Source organism: Acanthopagrus latus, chromosome 22, assembly GCF_904848185.1.
Source record: "Acanthopagrus latus isolate v.2019 chromosome 22, fAcaLat1.1, whole genome shotgun sequence".
In the NCBI taxonomy this organism is placed as follows: domain Eukaryota; kingdom Metazoa; phylum Chordata; class Actinopteri; order Spariformes; family Sparidae; genus Acanthopagrus; species Acanthopagrus latus.
The window spans coordinates 25978726-26005593 of record NC_051060.1 but is presented as its reverse complement, the minus strand read 5'-3'; the positions used below and the strand labels follow the sequence as shown (position 1 = coordinate 26005593).

At 43.8% G+C, this 26868-nt stretch overlaps 1 protein-coding gene across 10 annotated transcripts; it reads right to left on the bottom strand.

The window, feature by feature from the left end:
• Nucleotides 1-68: 68 nt before the first annotated feature.
• LOC119012793 (C-1-tetrahydrofolate synthase, cytoplasmic-like) lies at nt 69-21516 on the bottom strand. Of its 10 annotated transcripts, none has more exons than XR_005072589.1 (14): nt 21439-21500; nt 15715-15868; nt 13354-13456; nt 13136-13220; nt 12369-12428; nt 12149-12202; nt 11931-12067; nt 11740-11840; nt 11336-11472; nt 11097-11208; nt 10884-11011; nt 7242-7328; nt 232-3676; nt 69-138 (listed from the first exon to the last, which is right to left on the bottom strand). XR_005072589.1 is itself a non-coding variant. In XM_037086949.1 (13 exons), exons 3-12 carry the CDS (start codon nt 13452-13454, stop codon nt 7275-7277), a joined length of 969 nt encoding a protein of 322 aa, XP_036942844.1. In that variant the 5' UTR covers nt 13455-13456; nt 15715-15868; nt 21439-21499; the 3' UTR covers nt 6359-6584; nt 7242-7274. The 10 variants fall into 10 exon arrangements, 2 of the variants coding, with proteins under 2 accessions (XP_036942844.1, XP_036942843.1); XR_005072590.1 differs by having other exon boundaries at nt 232-2416; XR_005072588.1 differs by lacking the exons at nt 69-138; nt 232-3676 and adding exons at nt 6359-6599; nt 6856-7137 and having other exon boundaries at nt 21439-21498.
• Nucleotides 21517-26868: the final 5352 nt, after the last annotated feature.

Here is a 26868-nt window from a genome sequence, read left to right as displayed (position 1 = left end):
GTAGTCTGATGAGATGTTTGATTTGATCATTGACAATCAGATTGAACAATGAGAGCAGCCACAACATGTCACAGGACAAAACTTTATTTAAAACTGTTTGAAACAAACACCGTGACATCACAGGGCTCCTGGAAACACCTGGAAACCAACACAGGCGACACCATGAAGAACAAACACAGCTTTATATGATGGAAATTAAAAAAGAGAAAGGAATGAAAAGAGAGAACTCACCTGCTCTCTCTGGAGCTCTCAGCAGGAGGTCCTGGTCTTCTGAGGAAGTGGACCTTTGAGTTTCCTGTTTAACATCTGTCTGCAGTAACAGACCGGGTCCAGCAGGCGTCAGCAGAGAGCTGAGCACCCAGCTGACCAGATGCATTCTGGGAAACAGAGTATCCACACAGACAGCTGACATTTTTAGTCCTTCAGGACAGGATATAAGCGTTTGCTCGTTTCTTTCAAAATAAAACATCCTTTTTGATTTAGACACTGTAAACAGAATCACCAAAAAAATTAAGATTTTATTTTATGAAAGTTACAAAAGTCCTGAATAACTGAAGGTTAAAATCCCTAACCCTAACCCATAAAGAGTAAGAATAAGACAAAACTTACAGGAATAAAGTTTAAATTTTGACAATACTCTGAATACAAAGTCAGAATATAATAGAGTTAAATATGAATATTATATGAAAATTCTCACAAATACAAACCTTAAAAAAAGACTTCTGTAAATATTTCAACACGTCATCATTACAATAAAGTCACAACATCACAAGACGTTTCAGCTCCAACACTAACCAGACGATAACAGAACATTTACAGAACGTGTCATATTGTGTCATGTACATGAACATATTGAGAGTATAGTTTAATATGTATGAATATAATGAGTACAGATTGATAATTCAACCCCCTAGAGAGGATCAATAATGATAATTATTTATGGTATAATCTTAATAATAATAATAATCTGACGTGTTTTTTGAGTGTTTTTTCTAAAAGACAGGTGAGATTTGATTTGCAGCTTCGAGGTGATGGTGGCTGTGGATTGGATGGTTGGTGGATGTGATGACAGACGATATAAATTTCCGTCTGATCAATAATAAAAATAATCAGCTGTTCCTCCTGAACACTCAACAAGCCGACAGTCTGCAGATGTTTTCAACTGTTCAGACGATGAGACTGAATGTTCGTATATCATCCTGATGCTTACATGAGTTAAATAAATACATATATACAAATACTGTATATACATATACACTGTGTATATATATATATATATATATATATATATATATAGGAAGGTAACACACCCCTGCCTCGTGCTCTCACCTGTCGGAGGTCCTGATTGGTCGCTGTTGCTTAGAGACAGATGGATATATGTTTACCCTCCATCGCTATAGAAACAAAAGCTGCTGAGGTTCTTCACATCTTTAAAAATAGACAGCAACACATGACGATACAAGAGAGCTCAGAGTGCTGCAGCAGATCAACAACCAATCACTGATCAATAAACCAGCGATCAAATGAAGAGATTAAAAGAGCAATCCAATTTGTTTCATTTCTGTTCATGAAATGTGTGATGTTGTGTCCTGCAGAGTTATATTTACATGATTTATCACATTTTAAAGTTTCTAGGAAGAATTTAGGAAGAATTCAGATGAAATCTGAGTCTTTTAGGTTAATTTGTCTCAAACGATTCTGTAGAAATCTGTCAGGTCCATCTCGCTGTGTCCTGGAGACAAACAGTCCAACAGGTGGTGCTAACACCTTGAGTCTGTATCCAAAACAGCAGTAGAAGAAGAAATGGGAAAGTTTCTCACATGAGTGGCAGCTAAAGATTCAAGAAACACATTCAGTTAAACATTCTGTCTGTAGCTTCTGTAAAATTACAGCCTGTGATGAATGTTAGTACAGTAATCAGTAACTAATCAGTAACTAATAGTAACTAATGACAAACTAATGAGTAATTAATAGTAACTAATCAGTAACTAATCAGTAATAACGTCAAATAGTTGATTTGCGGTGATTCAACCCTCCACCTGATTTTTTTTTCTCTTCTTGCCTGAAATGTTGTGAATGATGTCATCATGTTGGACAGTTACTTTGAAACTAATCAGGAAATTATTACACAGTAGTCTTTGGAAAATAATCCCATTACCAGTGTTATAAAAACAGACAGTTATACTGGAGTGAGACCTCTTAAAGTATCAAATGTTAAATTAAATTGTATCAAATATTAAATGTATCAAAGTACCAGTAAAATAAGTGATTTGTATATTTACTGTGTAATGTGTGTCAGCTGATCATCCTGGTCCTCCACCTTGTCCTCCTGGACCTTCTTCTGGTCTCCTGGTTCTTCTGGTTCTGCTGGTCCTGGTCTCCTTGTTGTCTCTGAGCGTTGGTTGTCTAATAAAGTCTAAAGATAGAGACATGTTGCTCTCACATAAACCTCCTAAAAAGTCATTGAAGGAAATAAAACCAAATCCTGCTTCCTGTTCTCAGTCTCCCCTGGGGGTCCTCACTCCTCTGCCTCCCCCACCCTCCCACCTCCTTATTAAAAAAAACATTTCTGTAAAACTAAATGCCTATCAGTAGGGTTGCTATGGAAACTAGGGTGGAGGAGAGAGAGAGAGGAAGGGAGAGAGAAAAGGGGGAGGAGCTCAGTGTTTATTCAGTCAGGATGAGATCTGATCAGCAGACCGGAGAAGACACTCGTCCAGGTCAGATCTGATAAAACTTCTCTGTGACATCTTTATTTAACTGTTATTGGTGATCTGATAAGCTGATCTCTTTCTCTCATGATGATGAAACATTTTATTAATGAGACTTTCTGACTGATCCTGTAAACTAAAGACCGTCTGACTTTTCCTCTTGTATTTATCCTCGGAGCTTTAATCTGTAAAGAACAAAGCAGGTATCAGCCGAACATGTGAATGTGATGTTCTTATTCTAAATCATCAAAAACAAACAAAACAAATCTCTATAAGTAGCTCTGTGAAATATTTATATTGTATGCTTTAACACAACCAGTTAAATGTGAGCAAATGTTCTGTTTTGTCCCTCAGTAGTTTAATAACTTGTTTCTCCATCACAGTGATCGTCACAATGTCTGTAGACTTTATCTTTAATATTCTCTTTGACTATCTGTATTTCAGAGGCCTGGACATCAAAATAAAAAAAAGATAAAATAGATTCATTAACATTTTTTTTTAATAAATGAATTGAGGCTCGGTTGGAAGAACAACACGTCACATAAACATGTCTTTTGTAACTATGCAGATAAAATCCTCATTTTCTTATGAGCGTGACTCATGTTGAGAGATCTGAGCAGAAACTGATCAGTGAACGTCTCTGGTGACATGTTAACACACGTCTGCTCTATTCAGCGCTCCATGCGTCATAAATCAACATGTTTAATCTGCATCTTTGTGCCCTGCAGATTCCCAGGTGTTTTATCTCTGCAGCAGATGGTTCATCAGTGGTGGATTGTGGACAGAACAGCTGAAACGCCTCCAGGAGGCAAAAAAACTATTTAGTGTCACTGTGGAGACGAGCCATGGTGAGAGAGGGTGGAGGCGACGGCCCACGAGTGGAGAAAGTGACTTTAAGGAGGAAGCTGACGGGACTTCGAGGCCGCTGCTGGGAAAAACCAGGACCAGAAGCGTGGAGGACCGACCTGAAGCCAAGACCAACAGAAACCAGATTAACTCTTCAACAAAGACCTCAGCCACTGTAGAGAGACACACTGAAACTGCCAACATGGACAGCAAAGATTTATCTGAAGAGAGCTACGGGGGGGGGGAGCTGCAGGTGGGGTTGATGACATCAGAAACAGGAAGTTAACCAGACGCAGGCGGTGGAGCCGATTCTCACCTGCGGCTGTTTGTACGAGGAAGCAAAAAAAGGACGGAGAGGAAGGTTCAGAGAAGCAGACAAATGACAGTGGTGTTCCCCCAGAGGTGGCACTGCAGGAGGCAGACACTTCTGCACTGGACACCACAGAAGAAGAAAGCTCTGGTGTGGCTAAAGGGAAGAGGAAGTTCGATGTGAGAACGTGGTCAATGTTCAAAAGGTTCCAGACCTCTTCCGATGCTCGACAAACTCATGAGCATAAGACAGACGGCAAATCTTCGAGGAGCCTCCGCAAGAAAGTGAGAATGTTTTTCAGCAGAAGAAGAAGCAGAATGTCTGGTGTCCCTCTGGAGAACATGGAGAAAGCTATGTTGTGTGTGGAGGCTCCATGTTCACCTGTTGCTCAGGTAGAAGAACTGTCAGAACTCCACGACGATGTGACTGATGACTGCGTGGAGGTGGTGACGGTGGCGGCCGAGGTGAATGTCCAGCTGACTGAACAAACAGCAGCAGATCCACAGGAGTGTGACATCAACAACACTGTAAACAGATGTGAACCAATCCAAACTGACAGTGAGGCTGTTGGAGACACAAACTTTGTTCCTGTTGAAGATTTAATGGAGGCTGCAGATAAAGACAAGGTTTCTTGTGATGCTGCCACCGTTGTCCTGGATGCTGATGATTATCCTTCATCCTCTACGATGTCATCTCAGCAAGCCTCCGAGCTTCACTGTGAAGAGAACTGCCTTCAAGCAACGACTAATGGGCCATCCATCCGGATCGAGCTGGTTCCTTGATATGACGTCAGTAAGGATGATGATGAGGAGAAGTGTTGGGAGGACTCCTCCTCAGACAACCACAACCTCCTCCGCCTCCTCCTCAGCTTTGAGCACAGTGAGCAGCAGCTGCTCCAGATGGCTCGATCTCTGGTCCGAGCCGCCATGACCACTGCTGTGGACCAGCTGACCCGAGAGCAGCAGAGTGACTGGGGCTGCATTCACAGAGAGCCGCCGGGCTGCCGAGATCATGCATGAAGAAGACAAGCGACAGTTAGAAGAGGAGGAAGGACATGAGGAGGTTAATTAAACTACAAACCTTCATCTACGTGGCAGACAACTGAGAAAAAAAAGTTTGAATTTGAGACATCTGATCAAAACTCTTTTGATGACGTCACAACTGTCAAATGTCAGGGAGAAAGGTCCAGCTGTCAGTAAATTTACACATGCAGCTGCTTTCAGCTGACCGACCAACAAACTGGACTTCCTGTGTAAAGTCTGTGGACTGAACCTTTACGTAACGGGTTTCTGTGTGAGGTGGTTTATCCTCCACCACAGAAGAAGACAGACAGATGTGGCTGCATGCAGCATGCTGTTGTCTCGGAGGAAGAACTCACTCTTGTCTTTACAACAAACATTCAGAAATGAAACACTCCGTCTGTACGCAGACGACACCTCATTATAAACATCAGCCCCTCTGATTGGCAGCTGGTTTAAAACCTGCAGTCTGACTTTGATGATGATTTCAAAATTTATTGGATCATGAGTTAATTTTAAATCCTCATAAATCAAAATGCATTCTGTCTCTGAAAAACTGATGAACAGTTCAACTGAAACAACTGTGATGACTTTTCAAAACTCATTTGTATTAATTATCAAGTGTGATTTTCAGTAGATTTGGTTTGTTGGCATGGATCAATCAGTTCGATCAGAAGTGTCTTAAACACACACGGCTTGCTCTCACATGTTCCGCAGTCATGTTCAACTTTCACATTATGACTTGAAAAAGAAATGAAATGTTTTTAATCACCAAAATCAAAGCAAAGCAAACTGCATGAGCCTTATGTGAATAACTGTTTAAGTTCTGCAGGTGAAGCAACTCAAACATTTAAACTCTTCAGTGAGAATCAACAAAATCTGAACATTTTTTATCCTGAAGAATCAAAAGAAACAGGAACATGTAAGGGTAACATCTAAGAGGAGAAGCTTCGGACTCTCAGAGTTAGTTCAGGAATCAAACGGACTATCAATCATCTTAATCAACGACTGTCTGATGACATCACACAGCTGTCACTCATTGCCAGCTGTGATTATCTTTAAATCAGCGTGAGTTGATCTGATGACATGTTTTTAATTCAATTACAGTCTGAAATGAAAATGATGACAATAACTTGAAGTATCATCAGTGATGTTAAAAACAAATGGGCTCCACATGAAGATTCAACATGTTCATTCAACATGTTCAACCTTTATAGATTTCTCTCAGTCGATCATTAAATGCTGTTGTGATGGTTCTATGGCTCAGATGTGATTTTTTAAGTCTCATCATCAGTTACATGTTGTCAGAAACCTGAAGGAAACAATCGCTGTTCTCAACCTTTTCAACATAAACTTGCAAATGAATGATCAATGAAATATGTTCAGATTTTGAGCTGTAAACCTGACTGATTGACATGAAGCTCAAACAGACTGAAGAGAAACTGTTTATAACATAAAGAACTGAAATGTAATCCTAATTTTATGATTGCATTTTATTTACATTTGTTGAAACAGTGACATCATTGATTTGTCCGTTAATCTCATTTTCAGATTTCATTGATAATCAGTAGGTTGATCAGATATTTGGCTGCTTCATGTCGACGTTGATGTTTCCGGCTTAAGCAAACAGTTGAGTTCAGACTGACAGGCAGCAGGTCCAGTTTCTTTCTCTTCAGTTTGGATCAGATCGTCTCCTCTCTGTTGGTCAGAACCCTTCAGTGACACCATATCAAGATCAAATGAAGAGACAAATTCTAGTTACAACACAGTTAAACAGGAACAGTTGTTCACCTGTCTGTCTGTCTGTCTGTAAACCACCACCGCTGTGTCTCAGTAACTCTTTACAGACACAAAGTGATACAGAATGAGCTGATCAGTTTCTGAGTTAATAATAATCTCTCACTATCTCGTCTCATCTCATTATCAACTGCTTTATCCATGAGGGTCGTGGAGATGGAACTGCTTTAACCTTTTTCAAGGGGTCTCGGGGGTTATTGGAGCCAATCCCAGCTGTCTCTCTGGGCGAAGGCAGAGTATAACCTGGACGAGTCGGCAGCTCATCGCAGGGCCCTTACTGACGGCAGAGGCACACAAGGTGCCAACTGCACATCAGGAGCAATGTTGGGGTTCAGTATCAGGGGTTCAGGATACTTGGACATGCAGCTCAATTCCATCCCAGGGGAGTCGGGATACGAACCAGTGGCCTTCTGATCACTAGATGACCTGCTCTACCCGCTGAGCTACAGCCACCCTAATAATAATAATGATAGTAACAGAAATGTTCATAGATAAATTTCTCTTGAAGATAAAATAACCATCAGATGTTCTGAGCTGTGTTTTTCTCATGAGTTTTACCTGCAAGTGTTTCCTGCGGTGTCACTGTGTTTTTCACCTGGTCGGCGGTTTCTTCAGCAGGAAACGCTGGGCGCTCAGCACCGTGTTCTGAAAACAAACCCACAGACATTGACTGACATCATCACTGAAGTCCAGATTAATAAACATATTAATAAGATGGCGCCGCATGAGTGGCAGCCTGTCACAGCAGCTCTTGCTCACTTTTGAGCTTTTTCCTCTTTTTATATTTCTTTTGCACTTTTTAACTATTCTTTTTTACTACTCTTTTGAGCTCTGTCTTGGCCAGTATGGAGACCAGTCTTGCATTCTTTGTTCTGGTCTCAATACTTATTTTTTCAACTTTTTCCGCTGTGTCTGGGGAGCCTGTATGCAGCCCTATAGTTTACAGTAGGGATCAGCTGTTGGCCCTCAGTAGCGCAGCGGTGCCGCCGCACGAGCGGCCTGATGTCCCCCGCGAGCTGAGGAGAAGGAGGAGGAGATGCGGATGCCGCTCCGGAGCTGTTCATCATAGCAGGAGGACACATTACAGACCCGTCCTCCCGTCTGTCATCATGGGGAATGTAAGAGCTCTCCCCAATAAGATGGATGAGCTAACGGTGCTGACCCGGCATCAGAGGGACTACTGCGAGTGCAGCATCATGGTGCTCATTGAGACGTGGCTAACGGAGCTGACCCCGGACACGGACGCTCATCTGGACGGTTTTCAACTACGGCGGGCAGACAGGATGGCAGAGAGCAGTAATAAGAAAGGAGGAGGGCTGGCTGTGTTTGTTCATGACAGTTGGTGTAACTCTGGGCACATCACTGTTAAAGAACAGGTCTGCAGTAAGGACATCAAACTTTTAGCTGTTAGCATGAGGCCGTACTATCTCCCGAGGGAGTTCACACAGGTGATTGTGTTTGCTGTGCACATTCCCCCCTCTGCTAATGCTGATGCAGCTTGTGATGTTCTTCATTCAGTCACAGGCTCACTGCAGACACAGCACCCACAGGCCCTCTTCCTCATCTCTGACTCCAATCATGCCTCTCTGTCCTCCACTCTGCCCACATTCACACAGTATGTCACCTGCCACACCAGAGACAATAAAACACTGGACTTATTGTATGTGAACATCAAGGAGGCATACAACTCCCCCCCACTCCCCTGGGAAGATCTGACCAGAACCTGGTGCATCTCCTGCCTGTGTACAAGCCCCTCGTAAACAGGCAACCAGTGGAAACATGCACAGCTAAAGCATGGACCGAAGAGTCTGAGGAGGCTCTGAGTGACTGCTTTGACTCAACTGTGTGCGAAGAGCTGTGTGTTTCTCATGGGGAGGACATTGAGAGTTTAACAGGCTGCATAACAGACTACATTAACTTCTGTGTTGATAACACTGTACTCACCAGGACTGTACGGTGTTTTTAAAACAGCAAACCCTGGATTAATCCTAACATAAAGGCCCTTCTTAAGGAGAAAAAAGGGCCTTTAGGTCAGGAAACAAGGAGGAACTGAAGGCTGTACAGAAGGAGCTGGGGAGGAAGATCAGAGAAGGGAAGAACAGCTACAGGAGGAAGATGGAGGACCAGTTGCAGCAGAGAAACATCAGTGGAGTCTGGAAAAGCCTTAAAACCATCTAAGGGCAGAGGACTCAAGACTCCCAGGCTGTGAGGGATCAGGCGTGGGTGAAAGGCATGAACCTGTTTTTCAATAGGTTTGACCAGACACCCACCCCTCCCCCGGCACAGTCCTCTCTGCTGCCCACCACCGGCTCTTCAATCCCCTCCGTTTACTGCTCCATTCTCACCTCAAGTCCTGCGCAGACCAGCTGTGCAGGATTGTGGAATATATCTTCAACCTGAGCCTGAAGCTGGGAAAAGTACCACTGCTGTGGAAAACCTCCTGTGTGGTACCTGTACCAAAGATCTCTCCCCATAAAGACTTCAACAGCCACGGACCAGTTGCTCTCACTTCACACCTGATGAAGACCCTGGGGCGACTGGTCCTCGTTCATCTCCGCGCTATGGTGGGTCCTGTTATGGACCCTCTCCAGTTTGCATACCAACCCGGCATCAGAGTGGACGACACCATCATCTTCCTCCTCGACAGATCACTGTCTCACCTGGAGAAGCCTGAAAGCACTGTGAGGATCATGTTCTTTGATTTCTCGAGTGCTTTCAGCACTATACAGCCTGCACTCCTGGGGGACAAGATGGAGCTGGCAGGGGTGAACCAACACCTCACATCCTGGATCCTGGACTACCTCACTAACCAGCCACAGTATGTGAGGACTCGGGACTCCATGTCGGACACGATAATCTGCAGTACAGGGGCCCCACAGGGAACAGTCCTGGCCCCTTTCCTGTTCACCCTGTACACCGCAGACTTCTACCACCAATCCCCTCACTGCCATCTACACAAGTTCTCTGACGACTCTGCGATCGTTGGCCTCATCAGGAATGAGGACGACAGAGCCCACAGAGAACTTATCCAGGACTTTGTGGACTGGTGTCAGTGGAACCACCTCCAGCTCAATGACAGGAAGACCAAAGAGCTGGTGGTGGATTTCTGCAGGCACAAACAACCCTGCACACAGGTGAACATCCTGGGAACAGACATTGAGATGGTAACATCTTACAAGTACCTGGGAGTTCACCTGAACAATAAACTGGACTGGACTGATCACACTGCAGCTACATATAAGAAAGGTCAGAGCAGACTGTATCTGCTGAGGAGGCTCAGGTCCTTTGGGGTGCAGGGGGACCTCCTGACCTCTTTCTATGACTCTGTGGTGGCATCAGCCATTTTGTGTGGAGTAGTCTGCTGGAGCAGCAGCATCTCGGCAGCAGACAGGAGGAGACTTGATAAACTTATTAACAAGGATCTGGTCAGTTTCCTTAACACCCATATTTATTCCATATCTATTATCTGTATTTAAAATCTACATCTAAAAAAACAAAAAACAATACAAAAACTGATATTAATTTTGCACTACATCATTTGAATATGTATATATGTCTATTTCTTCCCTTTTTAATTTTATTGCTTATTTTTGCTATTGTTCCTGTTATTGTAATATGTTTCTGTCTTTGTAATATTTTGTCACGGCTGTGACAAACAAATTTCCCCGTCTGCAGGACATTAAAGGATTTCTGATTCTGATTCTGATTCTGATAATAACTATGAACTGTGAGAGGTCACACGTGCTCCCAGCAGCAGCTTCACTCTCATATTAACAAGATGAAGCACCAGAAACCAGAAAACAATTAAATGATGTAACTGGCACTGAAACCATGAGGTGGTGCTGGGGGGCCTCTGTGAGCACAAAGGATCCTGGGTAACAGGCAGCCATCTTGTTTGCAGCAGTGTTGAATCCTGAGGGTAAACCACCTGTAAGATGTGACTTTTACACAAAACATCAAGTGATGAATATTTAAAGTGAAGTGATGGTTTGATTGGTTGATGAGTTCATGCTCATATCTGTGACCAGTTGTTTTGTCAACCAATCAGCTGCAGGCGTGATGACTGAAACGTTCAGCTGTTAACGAGCAAATGTTCCTCCTGTGAGTGACGTCATCTTAATGTAACGTTTCACTATTAACTCATTTAAATGTGCTTTAAATCAGTTACTTTTAGGTCTGACATTTGTTGTACTTTTTTACCTCCATGAGCATGGCCACCGTCATCGGCCCCACCCCTCCTGGAACAGGTGTGATGAATCCTGCTCTCTGATTGGCTGAGGCATAGTGGACGTCTCCGACAACTCGTTTACCGCTAGCCTTCGTCTCGTCTGTCAGAGGGGTTGAAGGTCACACACAAAGGACACAGGACACAGGTGAAGACAAAGGTGAGGACACAGGACACAGGTGAGGTACCTGGTACATGGTTGATTCCACAGTCAATGACCACGGCTCCCTCCTTCACCCACTCTCCTCTCACCATCTCGGCTTGCCCCGCCCCCACAACCAGGATATCAGCCCGGCCCACCTGACATCACAAACAGGAATCATCAGGCAGGAAACACACTGAGTTAGGTTCTCAGGGCCCTGACCTGCAGATTTAAAATACATTTGTAACAGCAACAACAAAAGTCAGTATTGATTTGTGACATCACCTGCTCAGGAAGGTCAGGTGTCTTTGAGTGACAGGTGGTCACAGTGGCGTGGTTCCACAGAAGCAGGTCGTGCATCGGTGCTCCAACGATCTTACTGCGACCAATCACAACTGCATGTTTTCCTGCCACGGACACGCCTACACAGGAACAGGAAGTGACAGGTAGTGACAGGTGAGATATCTGTGATTGGTTATTTCTGTTTGGAGATCAAATCATGTTACTGAACTACAGTTCCCATGATGCTTTGCTGCCATGGCAAGAGTGACTTAGCTCCATGTAGTAGGTCTGTGTATTTATATTTAGATAAACAGCCTCTTTACATGTCAGAGTGTGTGTGTGTGTGTGTGTGTGTGTGTGTGTGTGTGCATTTGTATGAGACCTGTCTGCGTGTGTGTGTGTGAGACCTGTCTGTCTGATGAGCTCCATGCAGCCGTTGGGGGTGCAGGGGATGAAACAGTCGTTGAGATCACCTCGAGACAACTTTCCTGCATTAATACAGCTCAGACTGCACACACACACACACAAACACACACACAGGACAGTTAAGTGTTAACAGGACCATGAAGAAGAGGACGGACTTCCTGCGGAGACTGACCCATCCACGTCCTTCTCTGGAGAGACGGCGTTGGTGATGAGCTCGGTGTTGACAGGGTTGACAGAGTCCAGGGGCAGCTGGACGATCAGACCGTGGACGGACGGGTTCTCATTAACGGACATGATGCTCCGCAGCACCTGCAGGACGACAAGAAACAGGAAACTGTCACAGCCTTCGTCAGCGTGGATGATGTCATCAGCTGTGGGCCCTTTACAGACCTCGTCCTGCGTCGCCGAGCTCGGCAGCCTCACGTGTTTCGCATCGATTCCAATCTGAGGAGCAGAGACTCGATCAGTAAGGTTCAGTTGATATTATAGCAACATGGGAACTCAATCCAACATGACTAAGGATGAGCTCAGCAGGAGCTAGCATCCTGCTAACAGCAGCATCATTCTGTGTTTAGACTCGGTAAGGACGTGGTTCTGATGTGGTTCTGACCTCGGCTGCAGCCTTTAGTTTGGAGCTGATGTACAGGTTGGAGTCGTCTCTGTCGCCCACCTGAAACACAGGTGAGGTCATCAGGTCATCAAACACACCCAGTCATGTGACATTCGACTGAGTTAGAATAGCATGGTACTAAAGTGGGCCTGTAGAGACGAACTAGTGAGTAGATGAGTCTCCGTGTTTGCTGTGAGGATGTTTAATGTCCCCGACAACCTCTGTAGTCTCATTTAGACACTTGTTAGCAACCGCTAACTGTTTTTAACACATGAAGAGCTTCACAATTAAACTGTGGGACAATTAATGATGAATAAAACCTGTAAATATGTTCAGCCTGTGGAACCACACACCTTATTACACATCTGAAAACACACTTACAGGCTTTGAGACGAGGGACCAGGAAGTGCTAACATGCTAACAGGTCTGGGTTTAGGAATTCAGATTACAGCTCTGTATGAAGTGCAGAGGCTCAAATCTCTACTGCAGGTTTTTTATTCTCTGCTGAATGTTGACTGATTTGGGTGAACTGTTCCTTTAAGTGTGTGAGCTGTGGGATGATGTCATCAGCAGGGTCAGGTTGATCCGCCTGCTTCAGGTCTGTTATCAGAATTTGTGAGAAGAAGAGCAGCTACAGCAAACAGAGCAGCCTCAGACCAGTCCGACCCTGCAGACCCTCCACCTGTTAGTGATTAACTGACCGGTGGCTTCAGCTTTTAGTTTGGTCATTGAGTAGAAGAAGAAAGTAAATGTACTCAATTACTGACCTGTAAGACAACCAGTGCCGGTCTGAACCCTGAGAAGTGACTCTTCATCTTCTCCACCTCCGTCTGCAGCCTCTCCCTCACCAACCTGCTCTCACACACAGACACACACACACACACACACACACACACACACACACACACACACACACACACACACACGCTTGATGTTCTGACCAGTCCGACTGGACGAACTCAGATGTGGTTAGGGTTAGACTCACTTGGACGTCTTGTTGCCGGAGACGACAGTTGCCAGGGAGCGCCTGCTTCCACGGCAACCACAGGCCCCAAAACGGAGGGAGAGGGCGGTCAAGGATAACATGACTGAGAGAGAGAGAGAGAAGGAGTTAACATCGTCACCGTGATGAGAATCAATACTCTGATCAATTTCTCCTGATAAACTAAATCACAGAAATATGTTGAGTAAATAATAAACACATGAAGAGACTTTGATCAGACTGAGTCACTGACACACACACACACACACCTGACCACATCTGAACATGTCTGAACACACCTGACCACATCTGAACACACCTGACCACATCTGAACACACCTGAACATGTCTGAACACACCTGAACACATCTGAACACATCTGAACATGTCTGAACACACCTGAACACATCTGAACACACCTGAACACATCTGAACACGTCTGAACACACCTGAACACATCTGAACACATCTGAACACATCTGAACATGTCTGAACACACCTGAACACATCTGAACACACCTGAACACATCTGAACACGTCTGAACACACCTGAACACATCTGAACACGTCTGAACACACCTGAACATGTCTGAACACACCTGAACATGTCTGAACACACCTGAACACATCTGAACATGTCTGAACACACCTGAACACATCTGAACATGTCTGAACACACCTGAACACACCTGAACACATCTGAACACACCTGAACACATCTGAACACGTCTGAACACACCTGAACACATCTGAACATGTCTGAACACACCCGAACACATCTGAACACGTCTGAACACACCTGAACACATCTGAACACACCTGAACACATCTGAACATGTCTGAACACACCCGAACACATCTGAACACGTCTGAACACACCTGAACACATCTGAACATGTCTGAACACGTCTGAACACACCTGAACACGTCTGAACATAACTGACAACACCTGAACACACTCAATGTTTTTCATTATTCTATAATTGATCTCTTATGTGTTAATTCACAGCTGTGTAGTTGATAATTCATAACGTTTGTTATGAGCGCACACAAACTAGGCTGGTTTTATCAAAATACTTGACACAATTCGCAAAACCAAACACCCAAACTGCAAAACACCTCATATATCCTGCAAAATGAAGCACTGCAACCAAAACTACATGTAGAATTATCAAAATCAAACTGTTGCACCAGATGGCACACACTTCATTCATATTACCAGATGTTTGTCTAACCAGCTACACTCTGTTGGGAAACATTTATTTTTCTATTTTTCACCAAACTGTTGCCTCCATGAAGTCCATTAATTCCTGATTATGTACACCTCGTCTGGCAATTCCCCACTTATACCATGGTCACTTGCCAAAGAAAAGAAATTAAGACCATAAATTTATATTTTTATACGTTTTACAATCAAAATATAAAGTTTTTCACAAGCCGTAACTAAGTTTCCCTGGTAATGCCTTAGGGTTTGACTAATACCTGGAACAATCATTACCCTCCCGTAAGGTTCTTATGCAACGGAAATGTTGTTCATTCCTCTAGTAAATAGGATGGAGCTTAGATACAACTTGGCAACGGGGGGTTTTCTAGTCCGCTCAGCGATGAGCCAGAAAGCTAACGCTATGCTAGCAAGATTCAAAGTCAATAACGTTGCGTACGGTTGACAACCAGTAAATATAATTTGACAGTATGCTAACTAATAAGACCAGCTAGCTAACCAGTCATGTCATTGTCCCTAAATCAATATCAAGATTTTCATGAACAAATGATCGGCAGTGTGTAACGTTACTGTGGCTGCAGCCTGAAGTAGAGAGCTGAACAGCGAACGGGATGTGAGATTATTCGCTTTAGAGGGGAAGTGTACTTTCTGCAGCTTGTGTGTTACAGTCGCCACCCTGTGGTGTTCAGAGGATAAGATACACCAGCTAGTGCATTAATTAAGAGCAGTGAACAGATAATTTGACTGGAACTACTTAGTAGGTGTCCATATAAGGGATTAATGGACACCCTGCAGCCAATCATAATTGAGTATTCCCCCAGACCATGATATAAATAAAGTTATAATGTGTCTGTGAGCTGATGTGACTTTTGACCCAGTGACTTGCTTCACTCATGTTAATGATTAAAACCTTCATGGTCTCTGCTGCTGCTGCTAACTGCTGCTACTTCTGCTCAACTCTTTATAAACACAGTCTGAAATAGAACACACACATGCACACACATCTGTCTGCAGCTGTGCCACGTTAACAAACAGCCTCAAACTGTCCCGTGATTCATCTGTGCAGCTGCAGACAGATGACGAGACAAGTTTTATGATCTGATCTAAAACCTTCAAAACTCACAGAAACAACATCTACTGACCTGAGAGAGCAACAGGAGACCACTGACACACTGCTGCAGGACCACCAGAGTGTGTGTAGGAGTGTGTTAGAGAGAGAGAGAGGGAGAGAGAGAGAGAGAGGGAGGGAGTGTGTGTGTGTGAGTGGTGTTTGTTCAGTCCCTCCTGTGGGCGTGTCTGTGGAAGTATGGAAGCTCATTAATGACAAAAAACTCTGACAACTTTAATCTGAATTATCTGAATATTCCATTGTCCTTGTCGAAATGTGACCATACACAAACATCAGATTATAAGAAAGATGGTTGTATAGAAATGTGAAGATATATTTTGATAATAATTATATTTGTAAAATAAAACAAAAGTAAAATAAAAATAAAATTTTGACAGTGAAACTACAGTGAAGATCAAGTTATTAAAACACTGTGAGTGACAGACTCATCATCAGTCTGTACACTGCTGATAACGAGAGAAGGTCTCATCATTATTATTATCATTATTATTATTATTATTATTATCCTCCTCTCAACTGCCACCTTATCGTGGTCGAGGGGTTTGAGTACTCGAATGATCCTAGGAGCTATGTTGTGTGGGGCTTAATGCCCCGGTAGGGTCTCCCAAGGCAAACAGGTCCTAGGTACGGGCCAGACTAAGAGCGATTCCAATGCCCTGATGACAAGTATAAAAACAAGGTCATTCACCTCGCCCTGAATTGCGTTTCCGGGACCCCACCATGGAGCCAGGCCTGGGGTTGGGGCTCGCAGGCGAGCGCCTGGTGGCCGGGTCTTAACTTACGGGACCCGGCCAGGCTCAGCCCGAAAGAGTGACTTGGGCCCACCCTCCAGTAGGTAGGTTTACCACCCGTAGGAGGGTTCAGAAAGGGCTGGTGCCATGTGATTTGGATGGTGGTCGGGGGCCCTGACGAGCCAATCACCGAATGGTGACTCTAGCCATGGGGACATGGAATGTCACCCCGCTTGGGGGGGAAAGAGTCTGAGCTGGTGCGGGAGATTGAACGGTACCAGCTAGAGATAGTCGGGCTCACCTCTATGCACTGTCTGGGTTCTGGAACCCAACTCCTTGAGAAAGGCTGGACTCTCTTCCACTCTGGACTTGCCTACGGTGAGAGGCGGCGAGCTGCCGTGGGCTTGCTTATAGCTTCTTGGAGGCCCTGGGAGGGGTACTGGAAAGTGCTCCAACTGGGCACTCCGTCATTCTACTGGGGGACTTCAATGCTCATGAGGGCAGTGACAGCATTATCTGGAGGGGTGTGATTGGGAAGAATGGCTTCCCCAATCTGAACCCGAGTGATGTTTTCTTACTGGACTTCTGCGCTAGTCACAGTTTGTCCATAACAAACACCATGTTCAAGCATAAGGGTGTCCATCAGTGCATGTGGCAGGACACCCTAGGCCGGAGGTCAATGATCGACTTTGTGGTCCTGTCATCTGACCTCTGGCTGTATGTCTTGGACATTTGGGTGAAGAGAGGGGCTGAGCTGTCAACTGATCACCACCTGGTGGTGAGTTGGATCCTCTGGCAGGGGAGGAAGCTGGACAGACTCGGCAGACCCAAACGTATTGTGAGGGTCTGGGAACATCTGGCGGAACCCTCTGTCAGGGAGGTCTTCAACTCCCACCTCTGGGAGAGCTTTGACCAGATCCCGAGGGAGGCTTGGGACACTGAGTCCAAATGAACCATGTTCTCCACTTCCATTGTTGACGCGGCTGTTCTGAGCTGTGGCCGTAGGGTCTATGGTGCCTGTCATGGCAGCAATCCCTGAACCCGGTGTTGGACACTGGAAGTAAGGGATGCTGTCAAGCAGAAGAAGGAGTCTGAGCATGCTTGACCTGGCAAAAATTTTTATAGTCTATTGTCATCCTGAATTTCCACCACTAGGTGGTGCTGTTATTAAGGAAAGTGCGTTTTGGCTAATAACTCCCATATACTTTGTTGCACATTCAAAAACCTTATATCCACGCGTTCGGTGCACTGTGCTGAGTCTCGTGGTATAGGCCACGCCTATTTCCGCCTCCGTTTTTTTCGCTACGTTGCAAAATGTTGAAAACCTACTTTTTTGAACTCCTCCCAGGCAATTTCACCGATTTGCACGAAACTTGGCACACAGCATCTGTGGACCCTCCTGACAAAAAGTCATTAAAAGAATTTTGATAGGCCAAACAATACTCAAGTTATTAAATAACAACTTCCTGCGGATTTCCTGCCAAACAGGAAGTGTTGGATATCTCCACAATGGTGTGTCCAAATGACATGAAACTTGAGATAATACTTTGACATGCGTTCCTGAGTATGTGTCCAAAAGTTTAGGCGATGACCACAAGGTGGCGCTCTTTAAATTCTAATAGTTTACATCTCCACATCGGTTGAGCGGATTGACACGAAACTTGGTCTAATCATTGCCACTGCCCTCTTGAGGATATCTGACAAAGGACTTATCAATCGGCCACTAGGTGGCGCTGTGGTGCCAGTTTCATTTTATATTTGGCCCTGTGCCCACACCTTAACACTTATTGAAATGAAATTCATAGGGGTGGTATAGACCAGCCCCTGCAACTTACATACCAAAAATGACCAGCAGGTGGCGCTATTTTCCACGTGAAAGCGTTTTTGGCCTATAAGTCACACATAATGTGTCACACATTGTTAAACCTTATATCTACGTTCCCTCAATTCACCTGAATTATTTGGTGTAGGCCACGCCCACTTCTGCATTAAATTTCCATTCGCAAAATCGCGACAAATGCAAAACCTACTTTTTCGAACTCCTCCTAGGCAATTTGACCAATTTGCACTAAACTTTGCGTGAAGCATCTGTGGACTCTCCTGACAAAAAGTTATCAAAAGAATTTTGATAGTTCATAAAACGCCCGAAATTTAAAACAACAAATTCCTGCATATTGTGTTGAAAGCAGACGATCTTGTACATCTTAACAAAATACTGTCTGATTATCACGTAAATATTCATAATTGTGTTCCATGGACTGATGAGGCTTTGTGTAAAATTTGGTGCAAATCGGCCAATAGGTGACGATTTGGTCGCAGTCTAATTGGTTTGAATGGAAAGTAAATGGGAAAATCTTAAAATCCTCTTCAAAACTCATGTCCTTTCAACCTCTTGTTGTGCTTCATGCTTTGAGCTACAGATACCATTCCACCTTTTAAAGAGCCAGAAGACCTTGAACTGTTGGGCATGTATTCAGTTTTTAAAAATCTTGAATGGTTTTCAAACAATCACAGTTTTGGTTTTAAGGATTTTTCAGCCGTCTTGTGATTTTTTAATGGGTGTGTATTGTGTGAGCTAGAATGCGTGAATGAGTGTAGAGCAGCTGGAAGAACTGGAGAAAAAATTCTGTTCAGCTACTGGATGATGACACTTCCAGTTTCTTCCTGAAACTATTTCATTGCATTATGCCTCATGTCGACATTTTCGTCAGCCAGCTCCGGAAGCGGACCATCAACTCAGTCTTTGTCTGGGGAATCGTGCAGCAGTACACGCACTTTTTTCTGACTTGAGCGTCCATTACTTGATACCAGCGGGAGCAGGCCACCAAATTATAAAGAAACAGCTTCTTCAAGGCGTTGCATGCGGAAGCCCTGACAGCAGCTTGCCCCGAGGTGCGTGGACTGCGAGGGGCCGTCCAACGCTGCTCGCAGCTTTAATTATTATTATTATTATTATTATTATTATTATTATTATTATTATTATTATTATTATTATTATTATATCATTATCATTATCATCATTATCATTATTATCACTATTATTATTATTATTAGTATTATTATTAGTATTATAAGGTCTCACATTACGGTCTGCTCACAGGACGAAAACAGTGATTAGTACACACTGTATATGAATTGTATACTGACATCATGTATTATAATGTTGTTACACAGTACAGCACTGAGCTAAGCCACAGCTCTGACACTGGAAGGCTTCCATACAACATGTTTGTGTGTGTGTGTGTGTAAACAGTTACTGCCGAGGACTGAATAGAAACAGTCTGATCGAGTAGACTAAGGCCAAGGGTGGAAGAGGAGGGACGTCCCACACTGCTCTCAGCCAATCAGATTCCAGGAGGAGGAGGAGGAACCTCTCCTCTTCAGAAAGTCAAATCCTCCTTCATGTGTTTTCTGTGTTTCAATTGCTTCCTGTTGACTTTGTGTCAGATTCTTATCATTTTGTCTTCATGGTGTTTGACATCTGAGGAATTAAACTACAGGCTAACTTTAATCCTGAGACCAGGTGTGTGAGGACAGAGCTGTGTGAGGACAGACAGGTTCCCCTCTGATGAATGGGTCTCTGTCTTCCTGACTGGACTCAGCGTCAGAGATAGTCTGCTGCCGTCTGCTGGACAAACTGTGAACTACATCACATATAAAATACTGTCAGTTTAGTTCAGAGTGAGGCTGTCGGTCAAACAGCTGATGAGGACAAACACACACACAAACATCATAAAAACATGTTAATGTCAGTGATGAAGGTCTGTGACTGTCCTGTAGCTCCGCCCACAGGTTCACTTCTTACAGGACAAACTGTACAAACATCATGACTGGTTCATAAATGGTTTTGACTCTTGTCCAGTGAAAACCAACACGTCTGGTTCTGTCTGAACTGGGTTTCCTCTGGACCTGATCCTGGTCTGTGGACCACAAACTATTTTAAATGACTGATTTGCTGAGCTTCAGTCAGAGAACAGGATGTGAGGAGAGCTGCTGCTCTTCAGTGTAGAGATGTGATCATAGAGCTCTGAGCTGATCACAGTGACAAGTTGGTTCATTACACACAGTGAGAGCTCGTCTCGTCTCGACTGTCTCTGACAGACTCACTGTGGTGACTGGTTCTTATTAAATAAAACAACAAAACCAACCTAAGCCACTGAGGGCTGCTGTAGTACTGCTGCACCAGTACTTGTAGTAGTTTACACGTCGTCTTCCACGTACAGTGAATGAATGAAACACGTGAGCGTTGTATGCAGTCATTAACATCATACATTAACTCTGTCACTTGAATGCAAACTCAAACAAAGAACTCAGAAGTTTGCCACAAGGTAATAATAAGACAATGACGACGGTCACGGTCTTCACATTCAGCAGCACACCTGCTGGGTAATTACCTGCTGTTCTATTCAACAGTCTCCTGCACCCCACATTACAGAGCGCCACCTACTGTGGCATCCAAGTATCACACGGAAAATAAACAGAAATACACACATAAACCAAAAAATGTCTCTAACACTCACTGACGATTTAAGATTTCTGAATTTCTGAAGATTTCTTAATATTTAATCTTTTGTATTTCTGCTGTTTCACTCTCACACTGTTCTCGTCAAATCACCTCACTGGGCTTCACATCCTCAGTGCCTCGAGGCAACGTAACAAAACTTCTTAACAGGAAAAACAAGATGTTTACAATCCAGATGAAGAGCCGCAGAGGAGGATAGACAGGAAGCAGATATCACATGAACAGAACAGAACAACAGAATATCTTCACACAAACTGACTGAAAACTAAAGTCCAGTAAACATAACACGTTAAAATATTTCTCTGGAGGTAAACCACATGAAGAATACTCAAGCAAAAGTCCCAAAGTATCTGATGATAAATGTAGTTGAGTATCAAAGTGTCACTGTGACTGACACATATTTACATGTTTAAACTGTGAGTCAGCTGATTGTGTGTGTGTGTGTGTGTGTGTGTGTGTGTGTGTGTGTGTGTGTGTGACTCACCTGGCTATTGCTGCTGATTATCGACAGGTGAGATCAGGTTTGTCTTCAGGCAGAAGAATGTAGCAGAACCACAACCTGTTCCACTTCCTGTTCACCTGAAACACACCAGGTCACAGGTGTCAGGTGAATCCAGCACTGATCTGAAGCCTTCAATCAAGTGATCTGAATCTGAACCAGACCAGGACCGGTCTGAAGGAACCCACTGGACCGAACACAGACAGCAGGGTATCAGGACATGGACATGAAGCAAACTTACAGGGGGAAACCTACAAAATAAAAGACTTGAACTTATTTATACAGAGTCAGTTCACAACAAGTCATTTTACAGAGTTAACCGGTCCAAACCCAAAGTCCTTCTACAGTTCTGTCATGAGCAGGCAGCTGGTAACACAAACAGCTAATGATGTCAGATAATGTGAAGAGAAAGAGCTGAACCAGAAACAAGAAACAAGAAAAAAAAAGAAAAAGTCATCAGATCTGATCTGGAGTCAGTGATCACTGAGTCTGACTTACATTTACATTACATTACATTTCTCTTATATCTGTACCTCTGTGGAGTGTGACCTCTTTACATTCTGATGGTTTTCATTGATTATCTTCTCCCAGGTCACCTCGGTGAGGAGGTCATGTGACCCGACACCACTCACTTGTGTCCTGATCCACACGCTTCACATTCAGGATGTCATTTACTGCATCAGATATCAGTGAAACATGTGAACTGATGTGGTTCTGTTCAGTTCGGCCTGCAGACCAATCCACCAGACAGCCTCAGACTGTCCTAACCTTTGACCTCAGCACCGACAGCTGGATATCAGAGTTTCGCTGACGTTCATTCAGACGGTCAGATTTGACGGGCTGGATCAGAACCTGGTTCCATCAGACATGAACATGAACACAAACTGGTTGATGATTAAACTTTACCCAAAGTGTTTCATGATGTCATCAGTCTGGATGATACTGAGAACAGGTGAGCTGACAGGTGGAGCAGGTGAGGCCAGCCTGAGTCCACGTGAATGAAGCTCAGGTGTGTCATCACCTGGCCCGACAGGTAAGCCCCGCCCCCCTCCCTCCAGGAGCAGGGCAGACCGGTCAGACCTCCTTCTCCTCCTCCTCAGTCTATATAATGAGGAGGAGGAGGAGGTGAGGCATCACAGCTGCTCTTCCTCTCTGGCTCAGTGGTTCTCAACAGTTCAACAGTAGTGACACAACGTTTGTGAAATGTTTAGGACCACTGGACCCGAGCCAGGGACTCTCACCTGGGCTCAGCTGGACTCATCTGGACTCAGTTGGACTCAGCTGTCCATCATCCGTCAGAAGGACCCAGCTGCTCCTCTTCTCTCAGGTGGGCTCAGTTCATGTTAACAGTTTGCAGTTTTGTCCTCTGACCTGAAGACCCGACGTGTTCTGACTGGTTTTGCACTGATTCATGAGACGGTCTGTGTGCTGACCCGTGATTGCAGTCTGTTGTCTGTCCATCAGCAGTTCATCAGGATCTATGATACAAACTTCTGCCCGTTTACTGATGTTTTACTTCAATGTTTTAAATCTTTAAAGTGAGCCAAATTTTCTCATTGTCGCTTCATAAATGAGCACCAATATAAAACAGTTTGAACAAGACATCGATATATTTGTTGTTCCTGATGAAGTGAAGCTTCTTGTTTTCTGCTGATTAATTTCAAAAACAATTTCCAGAATGTTTAAATTATTTTTATTTTCATGTGAAATTTGGTGAAAGAAAAAAAATATCAGGAGAATTTTTTTTTACCACAAGTATTTATAAAACATTAAAGAACTTAAAAAGATGAATTAGGAACTCTGTCAGCTCAGGTTTAAAGATGAATGTTGATTACTGAACTGTTTGTTGTGTGCTTGTGTAATATTTTTATCTTTGCTCCGTCTCTTCCTTTATATGAAAGCATTTCATGTATTTGTCATCATGTCATCTACTTCAGTCTTAAAATGACGTTCATCACTTCTTGATGTGTCAAATGTAGATGAAAACCTGTTGATGTATCATATTTATTTATTTGTTTTTATACAAATAATGTCAAATGTCCGTCGTCCTCAGGTGATCTGTGTCCTTCACAATAAAATCCTCAGAAGGTGAAACTTGTTTCCTGTTGTCGTGTTTCAGGTTTGTTGAGCAGAATGATGTAAAAATATGTTTTAAACAAATCATGCTGAGTGTCTTCAGTTCAGACTTGTATAATATAATATGTCATGTCATTATCCGTAACCACTTATCCCTTTCCATGGGGTCGCGGGGTGTTGCTGCTGGAGCCAATCCCAGCCTTGTCTCAGGGCGAGGGCAGCGTGCTCCCTGGACAAGTCGCCAGCTCATCGCAGGGCCCTCACCGATGAGCAATGTGGGGTTCAGTATCTCGCTCAAGGACACTTCGACATGCAGCGCAGCCCTGCCCGGAGCCGGGATTTGAACCAGCGACCTTCTGATCACTAATCCTGCTCTATCCACTGAGCTACAGCCACCCCATAATATAATATAATTAATATAAGTCTTTAGATCAGAGACATCAGACACAATTAATGATCTCATCTGAATTAAAGTAGATTAAACACTGCAGCTCTGTGATGTTCCTGAGTCATATGACAGCGTCGTTATTTAAAGATGAGACTCATTAATCAGCTTTTCTTACAGACAGGAGCTTTAAAGGTCCCATATTATGAAAAAACAGGTTTTCTCTGGTCTCTACATATATAAGTTGGTCCTCCCTGAGCCTGCCAACTCCCAGAATGATGAAAACAAGTGATTCCTGCATGGTCTCTGCAGCCCACCCACTGGTAACACGGCGCTCCTACAGGCTGTTCAGACTCAGCTCCTGTTGTTACGTAACTAAAGGAGTCATTATCACAGTCCGGCCTCCTCTGAGCAGAGACAGGAGTGGGGGGCATTCATCCCCGAGGTGAAGTTCGGCGTGTCCAGCTGTGAGACAGCAGTGTTTCACAATGTTGTCGCTCATAGCTAGACACCAAATGGCTCCATTGTTGGTTGTATAAATCAACATCAGTGTCTATATTCTGTCCCAGCTACAGAACAACAGAAGAGACAGTGGTTGCATTTCATTTTTTAAGAACAACGTGCCGGCTGCGGTTTGTGTGAGCTTGTGTGTGTTTGCTAACCACTTCACATCAGACTGCTTCAGTAACGAGGGTCAGTACAAAGCTGCTTTGCCTCGACACTGACCCTTGTAAAAGGATCAGTCACAACCATACCGGACCCAGCAACTGCACCCGAGCCACCGAGAAGTGTCACCGTGGTTTGATAGTATTTATAGTCGTCTACCAGTATGGTGAAGTCCGCTGGAAATCAGCTAACTAGTTAGCTCTGCTTCGATCCGCTAAGCAATGTCGTTTGAAGCGAGTATAATGTTAATGATATTATGATGGCGCTTGGTTGTCACAGTAAAAAATCTGGAAACGTGCAGACTGGAGACAGAGATGATGTGAACAGTGTCCAAGAGTTTGGATGCTGTGTTGGAGACAAACACAGCTTTCGCTAGCTGTTAGCCATTAGCTTCATTCCAGTAACTGTAACAACACATACGAACAAACTAAAATTATTCAGACGCACTGACCATTCTGAAACATCCTGCTGCAGCCACAGAGACTGTATTTCTTCAGGAGCCTCTCCTTCTGGGTTCCATTCTGGGTCAAACTGGTTCGGTTGAATGAAAGCACCTCCTTGTATCCACCCTAAACATTAGCGCATGCTACTGCTAGTGTAAGAGGCATCTTCTTCCTGAGAGTGACAGCAGGTAAGGCTCTCCAAGTAGGTATTGACAGATGGAGCTCATTATCATTTAAAGGTGCAGGCACAGAAACAGACTGCTGTCAGTAGAGCTCAGTAGAGTTACTTTTAGATAGCTGATATTCAGGACCATGGATGGATTTGGGGCAATGCATATTAAATACAGTGTTGTTGGACCTCTGACAGCTGTGTGAAATTGATGAAAAACAGTATAATATGGGACCTTTAAAGCCCGGAGCTCTGGTTCATTAATGAAAGCTGGATGTGATTTTGATATTTGACTCAAAACAACAAACTAAACAAGAATACAAAGACGGTCTGTAGGGTTTTATCTGAATATATCATCTACGTGTTGTAATAAGTTTAAGTTTGGCTTTTTTTTAATGTGCCCAATGAAACTTGTTATAATAAGTAGTAGTGATTGTACTCAACCACTGAGGAAATCTACTGAAACATTTTCATTAAATTAGCAAACAAACATTATTCAAACTTCTGGATTTTCTCCACTCCATAACTTACTAAGGTAACATTCTTTAAGGCCACCGCCATTTGCAGTCACCGTCCCCACAGATGCAGTTCAGCCACTCTATCAGCCAACTTGGAGACAGACGTCCATCTCCCTACATAGCTTCCTTTTTCTCAGCAGTTGTAGGTTCTTCTTCTGTCTCATCACTGGGCCTTTTCCTTTTTTCTTTGCAATGTAGCTCTCCAAAGATGTTTGTTTTCCACTAAGCTAGCTTGAGGGCTTATTTTTTGGGGTATCCTGTGACTGAAACAGGTACATGTCAAGCATGACAAAAGGGAAAAGATGGATGTTATTACAAGAGAATTTATTTTTCAAAATAAAACAACTTTCAGAGTATGATCATCAATAACGGAAATAAAAGCATTCTTTCTTTGCTGCCCGGTACCAAATGACCCACAGACCAGTACCGGTCCATGGCCTGGTGGTTGGGGACCACTACTGTAGAGGAAAGCTGTGACACCATCTCAATGCTGACAACTCATTGAGAGAATAAAAACACTTTTGTTCTCACAGTCTTCATCAAAATAACAAATGAATCAGAAACAACACAATCACATCCGGCACTCAGGCAGGTCAGAGAGACAAACAGGGAAATATAAACTCTTCTGATTGGCTGGGTTTGTACCACAGGTTGGACCGGTTCTGACGTCATCCTGATGTGTTTACACTCTGAAGTATGAGGGTGTGACAACGTCCTCAGATCAGATGCACACAGACACCAGGACTGACCAGGAAGAAACGAGCAGCTTCTTCTCTCCCAGTGTTTCCTCCACACATGAAGCTGGAAAGTGTCTGTAAGTTGACCTGAGGTGAGTTCAGCAGCTGAGAATCCTTCCAGACAGATGTGGACATGTTTGATCATCACCACTGTGCTCACATTGTGCTGTATCACTGTTTCACTGCACACGAGAAATGTTTCTTTACCGGCTGTTTCAGAATATCTGTCTGAAATATTCAATAGAATCAAAAACATGAAGGATTATAAATACCTTCATGTGATGTTGTTGTTGTTTCTCAGGTAGAACCTACAGAACTTCTTGTGGTTCAAAGTTTTTATGATGGCCAAATTTGACTTCATGCAGCAAAAGCTACAGGCTGATCTGAACCCCTGGTCTCTGCCTCAGCAGTGTGATAATGA

Bases quoted from the DNA above. Each gene is read 5' to 3' on its own strand.
- LOC119012793 (XM_037086949.1), bottom strand. From the start codon at position 13,454: ATGTTATCCTTGACCGCCCTCTCCCTCCGTTTTGGGGCCTGTGGTTGC. The intron at 13,221-13,353 runs GTGAGTCTAACC...GTGTGAGAGCAG, and splicing joins TCCGGCAACAAGACGTCCAA to GTTGGTGAGGGAGAGGCTGC. The intron at 12,203-12,368 runs GTCAGAACCACA...TCTGCTCCTCAG, and splicing joins AACTAAAGGCTGCAGCCGAG to ATTGGAATCGATGCGAAACA.